This window comes from Oncorhynchus nerka, linkage group LG6, assembly GCF_034236695.1.
Source record: "Oncorhynchus nerka isolate Pitt River linkage group LG6, Oner_Uvic_2.0, whole genome shotgun sequence".
Lineage (NCBI taxonomy): Eukaryota > Metazoa > Chordata > Actinopteri > Salmoniformes > Salmonidae > Oncorhynchus > Oncorhynchus nerka.
The window spans coordinates 54878457-54897162 of record NC_088401.1 but is presented as its reverse complement, the minus strand read 5'-3'; the positions used below and the strand labels follow the sequence as shown (position 1 = coordinate 54897162).

At 42.8% G+C, this 18706-nt stretch overlaps 1 protein-coding gene across 1 annotated transcript; it reads left to right on the top strand.

The window, feature by feature from the left end:
* The first annotated feature begins 1203 nt into the window (after positions 1–1203).
* Positions 1204–17998, top strand: LOC115130672 (sestrin-3-like). Its single transcript, XM_029662033.2, has 9 exons — positions 1204–1400; positions 12512–12712; positions 12955–13137; positions 13802–14047; positions 14158–14272; positions 14603–14727; positions 14933–15099; positions 15348–15492; positions 15711–17998. The coding sequence occupies exons 1-9, from the start codon at positions 1335–1337 to the stop codon at positions 15798–15800; spliced, it is 1338 nt and encodes a 445-aa protein (XP_029517893.2). The 5' UTR covers positions 1204–1334; the 3' UTR covers positions 15801–17998.
* The last annotated feature ends 708 nt before the right edge of the window (positions 17999–18706 follow it).

Genomic DNA, 18706 nt, shown 5'->3' with positions numbered 1-18706 from the left:
TAGGCCTAAGGTTTCAAGCTCTGGATGTATCACGTTTCAGGTATGACCCAGATGCAAACAGTGTCCAAGAAACAAAAGTTTATTTCTAAAACAGGGGCAGGCAAATGACAGGTCAAAGGCAAGCAGGGGTCAATAATCCAGTTAGGTGGGCGTAAGGTACAAAAACGGTAGGCAGGCTCAGGGCAGGCAGAAGGTTCAAAACCACAAAGGACTAGGAACAAGAACCATGCAGGGGAACAACATGCTGGTATGTTTCAAAAACAAAACAAACTGGCAACAGACAAACAGAGAACTCAGGTATAAATACTCAGGGGATAATAGGAAAGATGGGCGACACCTGGAGGGGGGTGGATACAAGCACAAAGACAGGTGAAACAGATCAGGGTGTGACAGGATGATTTCAAATGTAGTGATATTGAATTGTGTTTGATTGTCAACACAACCAAATATCCACATTTGAAGGACATATATCTTATGAATGAATAGTTCCATATTCATTTGTAGAAAAACTGGAATTAAAACCAGATTTAGGCAAGTTAACATGTTACAGATGCAGCGGAGAGCTTGGTGATTATAACTTGTTTGCTTTCCTTTTCCTCAGAAGTGTCAGGGAATCGTTCCGTATGACGTTATCTGATGCATGCATATGTTCCCTTTTTAGTACAATCTTCTGTTCCTCTATTTTGTTTCCTACAAACATTATTTTTTTCTGATGAATTACTAGTAATCAAGTATCAGGATGGACATTTTTCAATTAAGGTATCTTTACTTTTACTCAAGTATGACCTTTGGGTACTTTTTTACCACTGCACCCACCTACAAACACACCTGCTGAAATACCCATACATATACCCATACATCACTTGCGTTTCTTTTTTTTTTAGGGCCCTATGTGAGAAAAATGTATTTTGGACCCAGTAGGTACTGGAGTAAGTCCTGTGAGAGGTAATTTTGTTGTATGGCTTTCCTCTCTGTGGACTGTGGAAAAATAAAGAAAAACACTGCAAATTGATCTCAACGTTGAATGGATCAAATGTTTTTTTCCCCCACCAGACCATATAGCTAGCAGTAATTGAATTTCATTTCAGCCTTTCAGTGAAAGAGTTGAAGCCTTAAATGCCATCTCTGTAAGTTGATTGGTCTTTAGCATTTGCACGGCCCCTACTCTTTACTCCGCCCCTTTATGATTTGATTGGGCACACTGTTACTGGAGCTGTCAGTCCACTGCGAGTTTTTTTCACCTCAAGCTAAATGCCCAGACTTGTAGTGGCTCCGCTTTGTCAGGTGGACATCAGGAGAGACAGAGCCGTATCCATGCACTAATTACTTGGAAAATGATAATCTTTATGGAAGAAATGGATTACCCTCTCAGAAACCAATGTCAGCGCGTCCAGAACCAGGTATTTGTCTTGACTTAACTACGAAAAAGCCTGTCAACGTTCCAATTTATGATTAACGTTAGCTGGCTACTAATAAAGTTCCATCGACTGTCGTTCATTCATTTTGTCCTGAAAAACTTGTGGCAGGTTTTGTCTCTCACGAAACTGTTAGCTCCAGAACTACGTTAACTACTTCTACTTCTATCCCTTGATAATGGTGGGGGGGTTTTTGTCTCGAGATTTGCTTTAGCTAGCTAACTAATTTAATGTCCGAGCTAGTTTGTCGCCCTCTAATGGCTAGGTAGCTAACGTTAACTGCCTTGGTAACTCATTCAGACAACTGACTTGATAACCAGCTAGCTAACGTTAGATGACAGTTGACAAGGGGCAGGTGAGCAGCTACGTTAACTACGTTAACTAACAGGTGGCTATTCAGTTAGCTAACAAGCTAGCTTGTTTACTAGCCAAGGCAAGTAACGTTAGCTAGCTAACTAACGGTTATTCTGAGCCAACTGGCCAAATAAATGGCCAACTAACGTTAGATAACTATTGTTTGTCATCTCTGAAATAGCTAGGTAAATCATGTTAACTAACTAGCCAAAGTACCAACAAAGCAATGCCAATGGTCATCGATTGTCATTTAATTTATATAGCTAGGGGCTTCTTGAAGGGACGGTAACAAGCTGTCAATAATTTTGATTTGTCAGTCAGTCAATGAATGAACATTTGCTGTTGTTGAAAAATGGTTTAGACATCTATTCAACTAAACTAATGGTGTTGAACGGTAACCTAGTCCTAGAATGTTGCCATAATGGATTGACAACTAGCTAACGTTAACTGGATAGTAAAAATGAATATGTTAATCTGCAAACTAGGCTATACTTTTCTTCGTGATGTATTTGCATTATGATTTTGGCTATATTTGCAGCCCAGGTTTGATGGCCATCAGCTGCCTACTCTTTTCTCTTTTTGTGGGAGAAGGCAATAATGACAATTTCTAGCGATTTGCACGTACAGAAAGTGTCTGCTAATGCAATGTCATTCCATTTTGGCAGTCAGTGTGTTCTGACCAGCTGCAAAGAATCTAGTTGGCTTGCTAACAAACAAAGACAGTCGTTGACAGAGTTCAAGGAGCGGTTTTCCTGTTCTGTTTCAATCGGCCTAATGCATTGTCCTCTGTCATAATGTCAAACGTTTGATAAAGATATTTGTTTTGTGTGTATTTTTTCACTAAGATTTAGACCTTGTGTGCAGTGATGCTGGGTGCACTGCCAATCAAAGTTGTTTTTCTCATTTCTGTGCTGTTTTTCCATGTACAGCCGAGAGGGGGCAGTGCGGATAGGATAACTTGTTTACTGCGATTCAATATTCAGAAAGAAGTAGCGAGAACAATAGAGGAATGTGGTCAGTGACATGCATTCATTAATATTTGATGTAAAATTATATTTGACTTGTACCTGCACTTGCATATAGGGGTTTAGACCTAGGCTTTCTTCAATGTATGTCAGATGTGTCACATTTAAAGCCTGCACCAAACCTGTCATACATACAAATGTGAATAGCCATCCTTATGAGATTTGCACCAGGCGTTTGCAGATTTGACTAGACAGAAGCATAGGATGTATATTTTTAATTTGAATAAACAAGATCCTTTCTGAGGTTTACAGTTTTGGACATTTGTTGCAGCTCTGGTTAGAAAACAACAGACATATTGTTGCATCATGCTTTTGTGTGTTCTTTGTGCAGAACCCAAAGTAGGGCCCCCTCCTAGACTATTGCTCCCTTACCACTGTATATCCTGTCAATAAAAGTGCCATAGATAAATGTCAGGTGTTTAAAAACTGTCTTATCTGCTGGCATTGATATGAATTAGCAATTATTACATGCACACATGTTGTGTGTGTGAGTGTTGCAAAATAAATGTACACAAGTGTTTCAATCATTTCACCCGCACCGCTCGATCACGTCTGCGTAGGACAGCGCGCTAAAATAGAACTTGGTTCTATTTGATACACGCAACGCACTGAAAGTCCCATCCTGTTGTATTCGGCGCATGTGAAAAATTAAAGTTTGATTTGATTATTGAATATCAGGAAGCTACAAACCCTGGATGCTTGAAAGACAAAGGAGGAGAGATTAAAGAAATCTAAAATCTAATTAGCGTAGAAACATAAACTTTTGTATGACTGGGTCAAAATTCTGCAAAGAACCAACAAACAAGAGGACTGTGTGCATGATGGGTAAAATAACAACCCAATGTTTATCTCCCAAGACAAACTAGCTATCTGAATGTCCATGAATGTTTAATTTGTGTTTCGACCTGCCCCCAAATTATTAAAGTTGGTTCAGTTGGTTTTGATATTTTAACCCACGTGTCATGATCTCTGGACTGGTGTGTGCGGACAAAATCAACATGCGTGCAATCACCGCGATGGCGCATGTGTCTGTGGCTGGTGTAGTCAGCATATTAGGCATGCTTCTAGTTTGAAAAAGAGTCAGAGAGAAGTTTGAAAAGGGGGTATTTTGAATGTAACTAACCAGGTTACAAAAGATGACTAGATCAAGCAAATAATGTAACCTGAATTCTGAAACACCTTGTGTGCATTAGCACTTGTTTCTTGTCTATGCTCAGCTGTCTGTCTCATGTCACCATATAATCTGGTTCTACCTGCCTGTCATGTTTTTTTGTTGTTATACATGCATGTTTGCATGTCTCCATATGTAGCATGGGATGTTTGTGTGGGTCGTCTATGGCTGCTGTCCTGCCCAGCTCCCCACCCCCTACCCCTCCTGTGGGCTGCAGCTGGTTGTTTAGCACACCTCCCTTGCAGAGCCAAAAACAAAGCTTGCTGTTTGTTTCAGATGAAGAGGGACGAGTGTGTTAATGGTACGCAGCTGGGACTCGACACTAGCAGAGCAGCTAATGACAAGGACAGACCCCTTCAGGCTCACTTGGAATGCAGATAAAATATCCCTTTATCTCCTCCTTCATCTGCAGCTAACCCCCTCCCTTGCAGCCCCCTGCACTACCTTATCCGCTCCCTCCCTCCCTGTCACAGTTACCCTTTGAACCACTACTTGCATCATTTTTCTAGTCTTTGTTCTCCTTTGCTTGGTCATCTCTGCATACTTCCCATTTCTTATTTTCTACTCCACAATTTATAGGCCATTGTCTATTTAAGCAATAAGGCACCTCAGGTTTGTGGTGTATTGCCAAAATACCATGGCTAAGGGCTGTTCTTACGCACGATGCAACACAGTGTGCCTGGATACAGCCCTTAGCAGTGGAATATTGGCCATATACCACAAACCCACGAGGTGCCTTATTTCTATTATAAACTGGTTACCAATGTAATTGGAGCAGTACAAATAAATTAGTATGTCATACCCGTGGTATACGGTCTGATATACCACAGCTGTCAGCCAATCAGCATTCAGGGCTGATTTGTTTCTTCTACCCCTCTTTCCCTCCCCTCACCACTGCCACTATCCTTTGCATCTCGTTTTTACCTTGTGACGTTCTCGGATCAATAAACAAATTAGTTTCCCTGTGCAGCAGAGAGGCAGGGACCAGGGTCAGGGTGGATGATGTGGTAAATCAATGGTGCTTTTGCATTTCAAATCATGTTAACCTCTGGGAGGGAGTTACAGGCCTTCGTCAGGACAATACTTTATTGAAAGGTTTTCAGCTGATTTACAGCCTCTCAACCTTCCTCACTTAATAGAATATAGCAGTCTGCTCTTGGAAACACTCAGTAATCCCTGTGCATGTTATTAGTCTCAGCCTTTACACTTTGATATTATATGCTGTTGCAATCAGTATGGCATGTCTCTATATAGGCCTACAGTTGAAGTCGGAAGTTTACATACACCTTAGCCAAATACATTTAAACTAAGTTTTTCTCAATTCCTGACATTTAATCCTAGTAAAAATGTCCTGTTTTAGGTCAGTTAGAATCACCACTTTTATTTTAAGAATATGAAATGTCAGAATAATAGTAGCGAGAATGATTTATTTCAGCTTTTATTTCTTTCATCACATTCCCAGTGGGTCAGAAGTTTACATACACTCAATTAGTATTTGGTATCATTGCCTTTAAATTGTTTAACTTGGGTCAAATGTTGCGGGTAGCCTTCCACAAGCTTCCCACAATAAGTTGGGTGAATTTTGGCCCATTCCTCCTGACAGAGCTGGTGTAACTGAGTCCGGTTTGTAGTCCTTGCTTGTTCACACTTTTTCAGTTCTGCCCACAAATGTTTGATAGGATTGAGGTCAGGGCTTTGTGTGTGCCGCTCCAATACCTTGACTTTGTTGTCCTTAAGCCATTTTGCCACAACTTTGGAAGTATGCTTAGTGTCATTGTCCATTTCGAAGACTCATTTGGTACCAAGCTTTAACTTCCTGACTGATGTATTGAGATGTTGCTTCAATATATCCACATCCTTTTCCTCCCTCATGACGCCATCTATTTTGTGAAGTGCACCAGTCCCTCCTGCAGCAAAGCACCCACACAACATGATGCTGTGCTTTACGGTTGGGATGGTGTTCTTCGGCTTGCAAGCCTCCCCCTTTTTCCTCAAAACATAAGTGGTCATTATGGCCAAACAGTTCTATTTTTGTTTCATCAGACCAGAGGACATTTCTCCAAAAAGTACTGTCTTTGTCCCCATGTGCAGCTGCAAACCGTAGTCTGGCTTTATTATGGCAGTTTTGGAGCAGTGGCCTCTTCCTTGCTGAGCGGCCTTTCAGGTTATGTTGATATAGGACTTGTTTTACTGTGGATATCGATACTTTTGTACCTGTTTCCTCCAGCATCTTCACAGGCTCCTTTGCTGTTGTTCTGGGATTGATTTGCACTTTTCGCATCAAGGTACGTTCATCTCTAGGAGACTTCCTGAGCGGTATGACGGCTGCGTGGTCCCATGGTGTTTATACTTGCGTACTATTGTTTTTACAGATGAACGTGGTACCTTTAGGCATTTGGAAATTGCTCCCAAGGATGAACCAGACTTGTGGAGGTGTACAATTTTCTTTTCTGATATCTTGGCTGATTTCTATTGATTTTCTGGGATCTTTTATTTCAACTCAAGAAACATGGGACCAGCACTTTACATGTTGCGTTTATATATATATATATATTTTTTTAATGTAGTTTGTACATTAGCTACGTATTTTTTATTTTGTGCCAAGTTGTTAGTTGGGCTATACGTACACAAATACAAATGTGTTAAGAGTCAGCAGAATTAATGTGTGACTCATTGTCATTTCCTGCCTGGGACTGATGAAAGGATGTTGGTTCCTGTTTTAGTTTGACTAGACTACTTCTTATAATGGAACATGTTGGGGATTAATTTCCCTATTTGAGCATGTCAAGATGTCTGGGGAAACTAATTGTACCGTATAGAAAATGTATGCCGTTGTGATAGTTTAAAGTTTCTGTACAGGTTCTCTCATACTGTAACTTAAAGGGATACTAATGGATTTTGGCAATGAGGCCCTTTATCTTCTTCCCCAGAGTCAGATTAAGTTGTGGATACCATGTTTATGTTTCTGTCTAGTATGATGGAAGTAAAGGTAGTTTTGCAAGCCATTGTTAACTAGCGTTATCACAATGACTGGAGGTCTATGCTATCTGCTAGCATGCTTGATTCTGTTGCCCTACAGCACTATCAGGTAAATGGTGACTGGCCTGTTGAGAGGTGCTGAACACATTTGTATTTTACTGCCACTCTGAGCCTGTTTTCCATCGGGCATGGTTATCGGGCCCTGATGAACTACTATATATTTACAGGGCGAGTGGGACGTGGCCTCTGAGGCTCGTAGCATCTTGGTTGGGAATAGGGTACCATCTGGCTGACTGGTCTGGAGCGTTGGCATTCCAGCTTTAACGCATCGGTCTGACACGTTAATAACACACACTAATAATGTGGTGTCATGGCCACAGCCAGGATGTTTATGATACAGCCTTTAAAGCCTGACTGAGCCCTGACTGAAATTTAAACTCGTGTTTAATTCGCTTGTATGGAACTTGATTCCCAGAAAGTTTCTCAAAACACCCATGGAGACTTGGTTAGACCGAGTTCCTGGAGAGTGGGACTTTGATTGCTCTCCAACATGGAAAATGTGGGGCCACAAATCAGCAGGCACAGAGTTGTGGGGGTATACATGTAGGGTTGTGTGAGTGACGTATGCCAGTGTCAAACACCTTGATGCTAGACCAATGAGGCGCGTGTGGTAGAGTTGAGCTCCCGTGTTCCTTGAAAGTAGACCAGTGGGTCAGGATCCAAGTCTGCATGACTAGAGCTTTCTCTCCTGTTTGCTGCGGTCTCTGTCACTGAACCACTTACATGTTTTTCTCTCTTCAAAGGCCACACCTGACCATGCATGCTCAATATAGGATTACCATGACATTGACACATTGCAGTCAATAGTTGTTGCATGGTGATTTAAAAAAGGACTAAAGTCATTGTGAATGAGGACTCGTGTATTGGAAGGCCATAGAAATAAAATGTCACATTTAGACAATGAATTCCATGGGCTGTCAGCTGAGTGGTTAAACCCCCTAGGCCTGTCCTGTTCCACTTCTTGACATCCACCAAAATGTTGAGGAGATGTGTATTCATTTTAATATTGGAAAGTCTTTGTACCTAATGATGGAGGAAGAGCAGCGCCACCTGCTGGGTAAGGTGTGAAGTGAATCGTTTTTGAGCCACAGAGAAGCCAGTGAGATATGCTAACATGTGGCTAAATGCCAAGGAGCTATTACGTGAGGTGTTACAGCTACATAACGATCATCGCAAATCACCATCGCTGCCACACACCCGCTGATATAGATACACACCTTTGGTATGAGGGGAGCCATAACTAGTTGCTGTGGCAGTCAAGCAAATAACTGTCAGTCTCACGGTAATTGACCAAAACACATTTAGGATCTCCTGGCTTCAACAAGCCATTTTTTTAAAGTCCATGTAATATAGCATACATTTAATATAGCCTACACCTTCACAATAAATCCATGATTTATTTTAGACAGGTCTAAAGAAGCATGATATGAAGAAAATGTAGTCTGTTTCAGAAGAGAAGAATAGTGTACTCTGAGTTGTCCTGATGTGGTTATACCAAATGGCTGTGGGTTACACTATTTCATTTAACAGACAAGATTTGCTTATAATTCCGTGGAATTATTTTAGAGTATGAAGAATACAATTTGAACAAGGCTGAATAAAATATAAATATTGTCTCCAACCGATTTGAGGGAGTGCCCACATGCGACTATTCTGTTTTGAGCGCTTAACAAAGAAGTGGGTACTCCTGTATGCTTAATTAAGAGTGTATGTAACTTTAATTGTTATACAAAAGTTGGCCTTTGTTTGTTTTTTTATACATTGTAAGGCTGCATGATTAGATTATAAAGTCATGAGCTCTGCTTTTGTACACACTCCAATAGTCTCTCATTCACAATTTGATAAGCACTTGATAATGCCTTGTATTTTATGGTGGCATCCCCTTTGTGGCCGTAATGCACCCTAAAAAAATCCATGCCTTTTTGCATCCTGGAGTGCTGTGTTGTGCCCTTCTCCCTGAGTGTGCTGTGCCCTCTCACTCACATGACTCTCTGTCCTTATTCAATTCAGAGGTGCATGTTGGAAGAACTGTTCACGTTTACTTTTTGTCAGCCAACAAGATGAGCAGGCCTAACAAACAGCAAAAGCACTAGTCTATGTCAATCTACTATCCCCCATAGTACATTAGTTGACCTATTCTGTGTGAGAAATAAATATTCCAAACATAGTCTAGGACAGTTGTGGGATGTGATAGATCCCAAATGAATACAACCACTAGCATCAAAACATGTTTTATGCAATGTGGCTGATGCAACAAATCAGAATGTTTAGCTTAAAATAGCTATTTCTTCCCATAAGCGCAGCAATGCATACATGGTAGTAGGCTACAGTGGGGCAAAAAAGTATTTAGTCAGCCACCAATTGTGCAAGTTCTCCCACTTAAAAAGATGAGGCCTGTAATTTTCATCATAGGTACACTTCAACTATGACAGACAAAATGAGAGAAAAAAAATCCAGAAAATCACATTGTAGGATTTTTTTATGAATTTATTTGCAAATTATGGTGGAAAATAAGTATTTGGTCAATAACAAAAGTTTATCTCAATACTTTGTTATATACCCTTTGTTGGCAATGACAAGGTCAAATGTTTTCTGTAAGTCTTCACAAACTTTTCACACACTTGCTGGTATTTTTGCCCATTCCTCCATGCAGATCTCTTCTAGAGCAGTGATGTTTTGGGGCTGTTGCTGGGCAACACGGACTTTCAACACCTTCCAAAGATTTTCTATTGGGTTGAGATCTGGAGACTGGCTAGGCCACTCCAGGACCTTGAAATGCTTCTTACGAAGCCACTCCTTCGTTGCCCGGGCGGTGTGTTTGGGATCATTGTCATGCTGAAAGACCCAGCCACGTTTCATCTTCAATGCCCTTGCTGATGGTAGGCTTTGTTACTTTGGTCCCAGCTTTCTGCAGGTCATTCACTAGGTCCCCCCGTGTGGTTCTGGGATTTTTGCTCACCGTTCTTGTGATCATTTTGACCCCACGGGGTGAGATCTTGCGTGGAGCCCCAGATCGAGGGAGATTATCAGTGGTCTTGTATGTATTCCATTTCCTAATAATTGCTCCCACAGTTGATTTCTTCAAACCAAGCTGCTTACCTATTATAGATTCAGTCTTCCCAGCCTGGTGCAGGTCTACAATTTTGTTTCTGGTGTCCTTTGACAGCTCTTTGGTCTTGGCCATAGTGGAGTTTGGAGTGTGACTGTCTGAGGTTGTGGACAGGTGTCTTTTATACTGATAACAAGTTCAAACAGGTGGCATTAATACAGGTAACGAGTGGAGGACAGAGGAGGACAGAGGAGCCTCTTAAAGAAGAAGTTACAGGTCTATGAGAGCCAGAAATCTTGCTTGTTTGTAGGTAACCAACTACTTATTTTCCACCATAATTTGCAAATAAATTCATTAAAAATCCTACGATGTGATTTTCATAGTTGAAGTGTACCTATGATGAAAATTACAGGCCTCTCTCCTCTTAAGTGGGAGAACTTGCACAATTGGTGGCTGACTAAATACTTTTTTGCCCCACTGTATAAGTGCAAATGTTCCATTAGTGGAAAACACCATTATCAAGTGACCAAAATGTGATTATGCATGTAATGCTTTTATTATAAAGGGGCATTTTTTTATGGTGAAAATTATCTTCCCCAAACTTGAAAGTCACGTGCTGCTTATGTATGTCAGTTAGGCTCTACACCCTTTGTAAAGCGGATTAATGTACTTAATTTTAAGGAGTTATTTGGCCACTTTACTTGTGAAACAAACCTTGTCAAAACATATAGGCCTATGGGCAAGGCTACATGAGGTGTGCGACTAGGATTCCAAAAAGTCACATTGTGAATGATGCCCAGCATAAGAAACAAAGGGATAATATATAATTCACAAGTGATAAGCTAATATTGTCACCCATCACATTTTTCTTGATTTAATCTTGTCTTTACATATACTAAATAATGTGACATTTTGTTTTGATTTAGAATGGACCATTATCATGCACCTGTATCGAAAACGGGGGCAGCAGGAAAAATACATGTCATCTATGTACTTAAGTAGCGAATGGAGGACGTTTTTCCCTGTGGTTTATTTTCATGCAAGCCAGTTAGGCTATACCCCTGTTGTAAATATAAGCACTGTGCTTAATATTAGGAAAGTTGAGAAATGGATCTTGTAGGCCGAGCCTATAGAAAGCTGATGGGATCCTTATATTTTTAATAGAGGCCATCACTCTGTTTTCTCCTGCATTTGCAAAGCCTATAGAAATGTTGCGCAACATGAGTTCATGGGCTCTCGTGTAGGGTCTGATTTAGGGTTTCAAAAACATTTGCATTGATATCAGAGCGATTAGAGGGACAATGGAGTGCTGAGTACCAGGCAGTTAGCAAGTTTAGTAGGCTACTAATGACCAGCAGCAGCATCGGAGCTTGGAGAAGCCTAATTACCTCGACTTAAATGGTCATGTGGAATTTGACTGGCTTCATCACTCGTGACCGCCGGTGTGGCGGTAATAAGTTCACCACAACAGCCCTAGCCTTAACTGAGAACACCAGGCTCTGCCAACAGAGGCTGCTTAGCCACTTGGATCCTAGGTAAGCTGCCCTGGCCTCTCACATTTCACACACTGGGGAACTGAGTCAAGACCCGCTCTCTCCAGCCCGGTGCCAACACCTTTTCCTAGAAGCCGTTGAGAGTGAGGTAATAAATCCCTTTAGCCTTTAGAAGACCAGTTTCTCTCTGAGTCCATGTTTCTCTTGGCCTGTGGCTTTCCTCTTCCCCAGACAGTTTCTCTCTGAGTCCAAGTTTCTCTTGGCCTGTGGCTCTCCTCCCCAGCCAGCCTCTCCCTGTCGGTTTGGACTTTCCTACTTCTTTACTGTGGTTCTTCCCTCAATGAGGCCTCATTTAGGTCCAGCCTCACAATCCCCCATACACCCAAGTTCCTCTACATGTATCTGCTCTACTCATTTTATCATAGTAAAGTGGAGGACTTTGAGCAGTTAATTCAGGGTAGTCTCATTGCATCCTCCTATGACTATTGATCTGTTTTGTCTTTTGGTTGATCCTCTCTGGTACTGTGAATATGTTGGATGCTGAGCTCTTTTCCCTACCAGAAAGTCTCTCTGTGCAGAGCGGCCTTGTTTGTGTTTTGCAGGGGAATATTGTGAGGAATGTCTAGTGGTAAAATATCTCTGCTGCGGTTATAAGAAGTCTCCTGTCGACGGTTGGTTCAAAACCCACAGTCCTGACCTGCCTGCAATTCACATACTGATCTCACTGTAGGCTGACACCACAGGGACCATCAAAACTGAGGCTATATGTCAGCATATCTGCTACCATAAGCAATCTGCACTAAATAAGGCTTGTGGAAAAACTGGCATTTAATTTATTCCCCATTTTGTTATAAAACATTGATTTTCACCTGGGATGAATCATTGCATAGACCTAGTTGCTGTGTGCATTGTCAGTGACATTGTCTCTGCCACCTGTCTCATCCTCTTCCTCTGGTCCTGTCCAGGTGACGAAGGTGAACGCTGAGAAGGAGCGGGTGTCGCTGCGGTGCATGAAGGCTCTGGCCAGCAGGGGGGGTGTGGACGCCGTGTCCCAGCAGATGGCCTCTCACCCCCAGTACCTGGAGAGCTTCCTCCGCACCCAGCACTACATCCTCCACATGGACGGCCCCCTGCCCCTGCAGTACCGCCACTACATCGCCATTATGGTGAGGCTACTGGACACACGTTGCACACGCACTGCATGATGCACAGAAATGCGTATTGTATTTGCGCCAATCACCCACTCACAGTTGCGTACACTTGCACTGACCCCACTTTCATGTACATAAACATTTACACCGACACAAACTCGCCACAACCCACCCACGCACAAACGTGGTCAACATCCTGGAGTCAAGCCTACTTGTATTGAAGTGTGTGTCTCTGTCCCTCCCTCCATCTCTCCCAGGCTGCAGCGCAGCATCACTGTGGCTACCTGGTGTCTCTGCACTCGGCCCAGTTCCTCAGGGTAGGGGGCGACCCGCTGTGGCTACAGGGGCTGGAGGCCGTCCCCCCTCGCCTGCAACACCTTGACCAACTCAACAAGGTTCTGGCCCACCAACCCTGGCTCACCGCCCGCTCACACATACAGGTACCACAAGAACCAGCTCCTTGAAAAAGTTACGGGCTCTTATAAAAAAGATCTAATGTGCCAAAAAATAATGTTTTGATGCCTAAATTTGGATTTAGATTGATTCTTATCTTTGCGGTTTAGAACAGTGGTTCCCCCTTTTTGCAAGGAACTCAGTCTGGATTTCAGCTTACTCTTGAAAGTCGTAATGGTAGAATTGCACAAGGTGCAATTTTGAAATTGGGAAGTGCATCAGTTTTCCTCTTGTCATTTCAGACCTAGAGAGCTATTTATAACTTGCTGACGTTGCAGATCAACTAGCCCATGTCAGCTAACGTTTTTTAGCCCATAGATGTTGTAGTAATATCACATTAATACACATTAGATATGGCCAAACGTATAGAATTGCAAGAAAATTAGCTTTAAAACAGCAACATTTTCTCTGCACCCCATGACAAAATGTGTATAATTGCAGGAAATGTACTTTAACCCTGCAAAATGTTCCCTCCACCCACAAGAGGGGGTGTGAACAGCGGGACGTTCCCCAATGTTGGAAGGGGGACCTGAGTGAAAAAAGTTTGGGAACCGCTGGTTTAGAGGGTCATATCCCTGATCAGTAGAGTTCTCCACCCCTGTCTAATCTCCACCATGAGGCTCACTCTCTGCTGTGTCCTTCCCCCACCAGGCGTTGCTGAAGACGGGGGAGCAGTGCTGGTCTCTGGCTGAGCTGGTTCAGGCTGTGGTGCTGCTGGCCCACTGCCACTCTCTTTCTAGCTTTGTGTTTGGCTCTGGCACCGACGCCGACCCCGTCCCCCTCCGCATAGCCCCCAACGGCACCCCCCCGGGCTACTGCCTCTGTGACGCTGCCAACGGCAATGTCAGCGCGCCTCCGCCTCTCACCACACCCTCAGAGCACACCACACGACGACGGGTAAGGGTTGTGTGCTGTATCAGACTGAATATGACATTGGCGCTATTCCACAACAGATTATTTCATGTTGTTCAACTTCACGTCTTTTATCATTTCATCTGTCTTGGCAGTCTCTGGACTCCAGTTGTGAGATGGTGTGTCTGAAAGAGAGGATACAGAAATCCCAGGAGGAGAAAGAGAGGAGGGGGGAGTGCGTCCTACACACCCAGACACTCCAGCACACAGGTACACACACACACACACACAGCTGTCCCCGCTCACATTCACACCTGACATTGTGAAGCTGCGAGGGCTAAACTTATCCTCATGTGTGAACCTGTGGAGGCTGGTGGGAGGAGCTATAGGAGGCCAGGCCCTTTGTAATTGTTGGAATGGAATCAATGGAACGGTATAACAAAAATATGTAAACCACATGTTTGACTCTGCTCCATTGATTCTATTCCAGCCTTTACAATGAACCCGTCCTCCTATAGCTCCTCCCACCAGCCTCCACTGGCGTGAACGTTGAGTGACTGATCGACTATATTTATTTATCCTCTCACTGTTTCCTCTCAGATGGGGAAGATGAGGAGGAGATGATCTACTCAGCAGACCCCTCTCGTTTCATAACAGACCCTGAGTTCGGCTACCAGGAGTTTGCCCGCAGGGAGGAAGACCACTTCCAAGTATTCCGGGTGCAGGTAAGGACATGGTTTAGTTCATGTTGGAATACGTTATGCCCTCCCTAGGAGATGACCGGAGTCCATGTCAGTAAAGTAATAAATCAGCTTTTGTAGAATGTGAGTAGCATATGCTGCATCGTATGTCTGTGGGCATATAGTTAGCTGAGGTGTTACAGGAACCATGCGAGTATTTCAGGTTTGTTTGTGCGGTCTGTCTGGGCAGGACTACTCCTGGGAGGACCACGGCTTCTCCCTGGTCAACCGGCTGTACTCGGACATCGGGCACCTGCTGGATGACCGTTTCCGCAGCGTCACGGCCCTCCCCTCGTCCCACGGGCCTGACCTGAAGAGAGCCATCTGGAACTACATCCACTGTATTTTGGGAATTAGGTGAGGTCATTCTATTGGTCTGCACACAAACACACACACACACACACATATACATACACAGGAACCAGCACAAATCGTATGAACACTGGGTACATAGTTTGAGTTCTTGTAAAGTGAGATGCTATCGTGATCACATGCATTGCAGCCAGGTTTAGTCCTATGATTCAACGCTTGGGATTCGCTGCAAAGGCCCCGCTTGGATAGCGTTCATGTTTGCATGACATGTGACACTTGGTGTGGGTCTCCAGGTATGACGATTATGACTACGGGGAGGTAAACCAGTTGCTGGAGAGGGAGATGAAGCTTTATATCAAGTCTGTGGCCTGCTACCCTGACACCACCAAGACCCCGCTGTGTCCCCTGCCCTGCACACCATTCAAACCTTCCGAGAGGGTACGCACCCCACCGCATACCAATACATACTGCATCCATATAAAGCTGAACTATATACTGAACTGAATCTACTGGAGAATAATAGTTTTGTCCAATTAATGTGGTCAAATGGGATGCAAAGTGGTCATTTGTGTTCTGTTTCCCCCTCAACCCCATTCCAGCTCTTGCTCTCTTATGATATCATCCTCTTTTTTTCTTTTTTTTCTCTCTTCTCTTAGATCCATGTGAACTTGCTTATAATGGAGGCTCGGTTACAGGCTGAGCTTCTGTATGCTCTGAGAGCCATCACCCAGTACATGATAGCTTAGGTCGGTTGGCGGGAGGGAGGCACAAAGTTCATCACCAACGGTACAGAAAGACCAAGCTAGAAGGCCGCAGGGTGGGCAGGGATATGGGGAAGAGACTGGCAATTCTGAGGAGGAAGCGTTGTGCAACTATCTGTCCTATTTCTCAGTTAAAAATGGGACAAAAAATATAATGCAATCATTTAAGATCTAGTGGAAAGCTATTTTCCAAAGTCAAAACACACAACGCAATTCCTCTCTTCCCTTCACTCTGCCTGCTCATTTTCCACTGTGCAAGGGTGGTCTGTCCACTTCATTTAATGTGTTTTCCTCTTACAAAATGTCTCTGCTCTTGATGGTTAATGTGCAATTATATTACTATTATTACAATAGATATGAATTATTTTCATTTTTATCAATGTTTGTCTCAATTCTGGGATGAAAGCAGGCGGTTGGTTCTGCATTGTAGCAAAGAGATACGTACCCATGGCCGTCACACTAACCCATTTCTTGGTTTGTGATTAGTCTTTAGAACTTTACATTTGTTCTAAACAAATTGTTTATCCTTTTTGGATTGAGTGGATGTTTCGGAGATATTGCCATAATTTGTCTTGTTAGTCCCTGCCAGTGTTGGTGTAGGTAGTTGGTGAGGGTGATGGACAGTTGTTCATTGCTGCGCTCTTAACAGTTTGCGTTAGTACTGTAAGGTCAAGAACAAAACCAAGACACTGCAAGACGATATCACACAACTATAGTTTATTTTAAAAGCACTTTATTTATATATGAAATAAAACAAGGTAGCTCAGTGGCAGAGATGGAGGCCAAAGTTGGTCCGAGTCTTTCCTTTCCGCTGTATGGCGTCTGATAGAAAGGATCCTTCTTGGGTCCCTCTGTAGTTAGATCAGCTGATCTCCATTCCTACAGTCACTACATAGTCCCAGAGCATTCTTGTGTAGGTGGAGTAGTGCAGGGCTACACAGGGTCCTAACAGAGGCCATGGCCCCAGACCTGAAGGAGATCACAATTCACTTCAGTATCTTAGATAAATCTGAAATTGCGACAACTATTTAAAAACAGATTTTAACTTTAATATACACAGGGGTGGCCAAAGTAATGTTTTGTAGAGTGACGCTCAGCCGTATGACTGTCAGTTGTTATATTGATGTGCTCTGGCATAGATCAAATGAAGGAAACCTCAACCATCACTAAAACTGCATTGGTCAGCAGCACTCTGAACTGGAATATTGCAACAAAAAAAGTCCCCAAAAGTGACCTGCACTGGGTTTTGAATTGCTGTTAAACATACTCTACTATGCTACAGAAGATGTAGACTACAGATCAAATGTCATCAGTGGTCTGTGTATGATCTTGTGCATGTGAAAAGTAGGTTTGTCTTTCAATTAATTATTTGGTGAGCTTTATGACCTAAAATAAAGATGCTGATGCATGGTACAATTTGCAGAGCAGAACAATATGGGTACTAAAAACTAGATTTTCACCTTTATTGATTTTTTTTTTTTTTAACACTTTTTGTAAACTTTGCATCACAGTACTATGATTGTTGAGCCCTTTGTTCAGTTGCTGGGTTCGCTGCTATATCCTGCCTGGTGTGCTGCACCCTGAATATTTCAGAGGCAGTGAGGTTGACGACTCTTAATGGGCTCGACCGTTTTAAATGACAGAGGGAAAGAAAGAAAGAAGGAAGTGCATATCAATAGATGCAAAAGAAGCGCTTTCTAGTGCAGGTGCCTTTTAGGCCAAACTGGACTGGTGCTTGAGTGGACAGGCTAGTCTACTCTGGGTTGAGTGTGGGCCTCATTCGAGCAGACTGCCGCTCTGACTCCTCTGGAACAGTGTTCTGTGGCCCATATAGAACTCCCTGTGCCATCGCCGCTGGACACATGGACGGTTACTCTACTTGGAAGTACTACAGTCCTCATTGGCTCCTTGTCAACACCTCTATGACATCATTATGGCTCCAAATGCAGGAGTGAAAGAGTTTTGTGTTCCTGTCTGTCTGAAGCTTCTGACCACCTGGCCAAGGAACTAAACGATAGAGCCACTGACACAAAGTTGGATGTTACAGTTGTTCAATATTTACCACGTAAATGAATGGACAATATAATAAAATAAAAATGTCAAACGTAAGTGGGGAAAAAAAGCAAAAAAATGTTTTGGGGAAATGTGAAGACTTATTTTTTTCTATAAAGATGTTCTAACAAGTGAGTGTTTCCACTGTTTTATTTACTGTGGTTGCCTAATAGTGCTTTCACATTCGCCATATGCTGTAGTCAATTCCAAATCAACTTGTCAGTGTGTACAACTAAGGGACTACGTTGTCGAGTCCCTTCTCAAGCAAACCAGTTTAGTTGAACCATTCACAGTACTATTGGAATAAGTGCAATTCAGAAACACATTATACACTGAGTATACACCTTTCTAATATTGAGTTGCACCCCAACCCCCCTACAAAACAGCCTCAATTCGTCAGGGCATGGACTCTACGTGGTGTCAAATGTCCCACAGCAATTCTGGCCCAAGATGTTGTTTTGGGTGGTAGACCATTCTTGATACACAGGAAACTATTGACTGTGAAAAATCCAACGGTGCTACAGTTCTTGACACAAACCGGCGAGCCAGGCACCTACTACCATATCCCGTTCAAAGGAACTTAAATATTTTGTCTTGCTCATTCACCCTCTGAATGGCACACATACACCGTCCATGTCTCAAGGCTTAGAAATCCTTGGACCTTTCTCCTCCCATTAATCTACACTGATTTGAAGTGGATTTAACAAGTGATGTCAATAAGGGTTCATAGCTTTAACCTGGTCAGTCTATGTCATGGAAATAGATGTTCTTAATGTTTTGTATACTCACTGTATATCATTGAAGCATATTTACAAAAATATGAAATAAAGGGGGGCAAA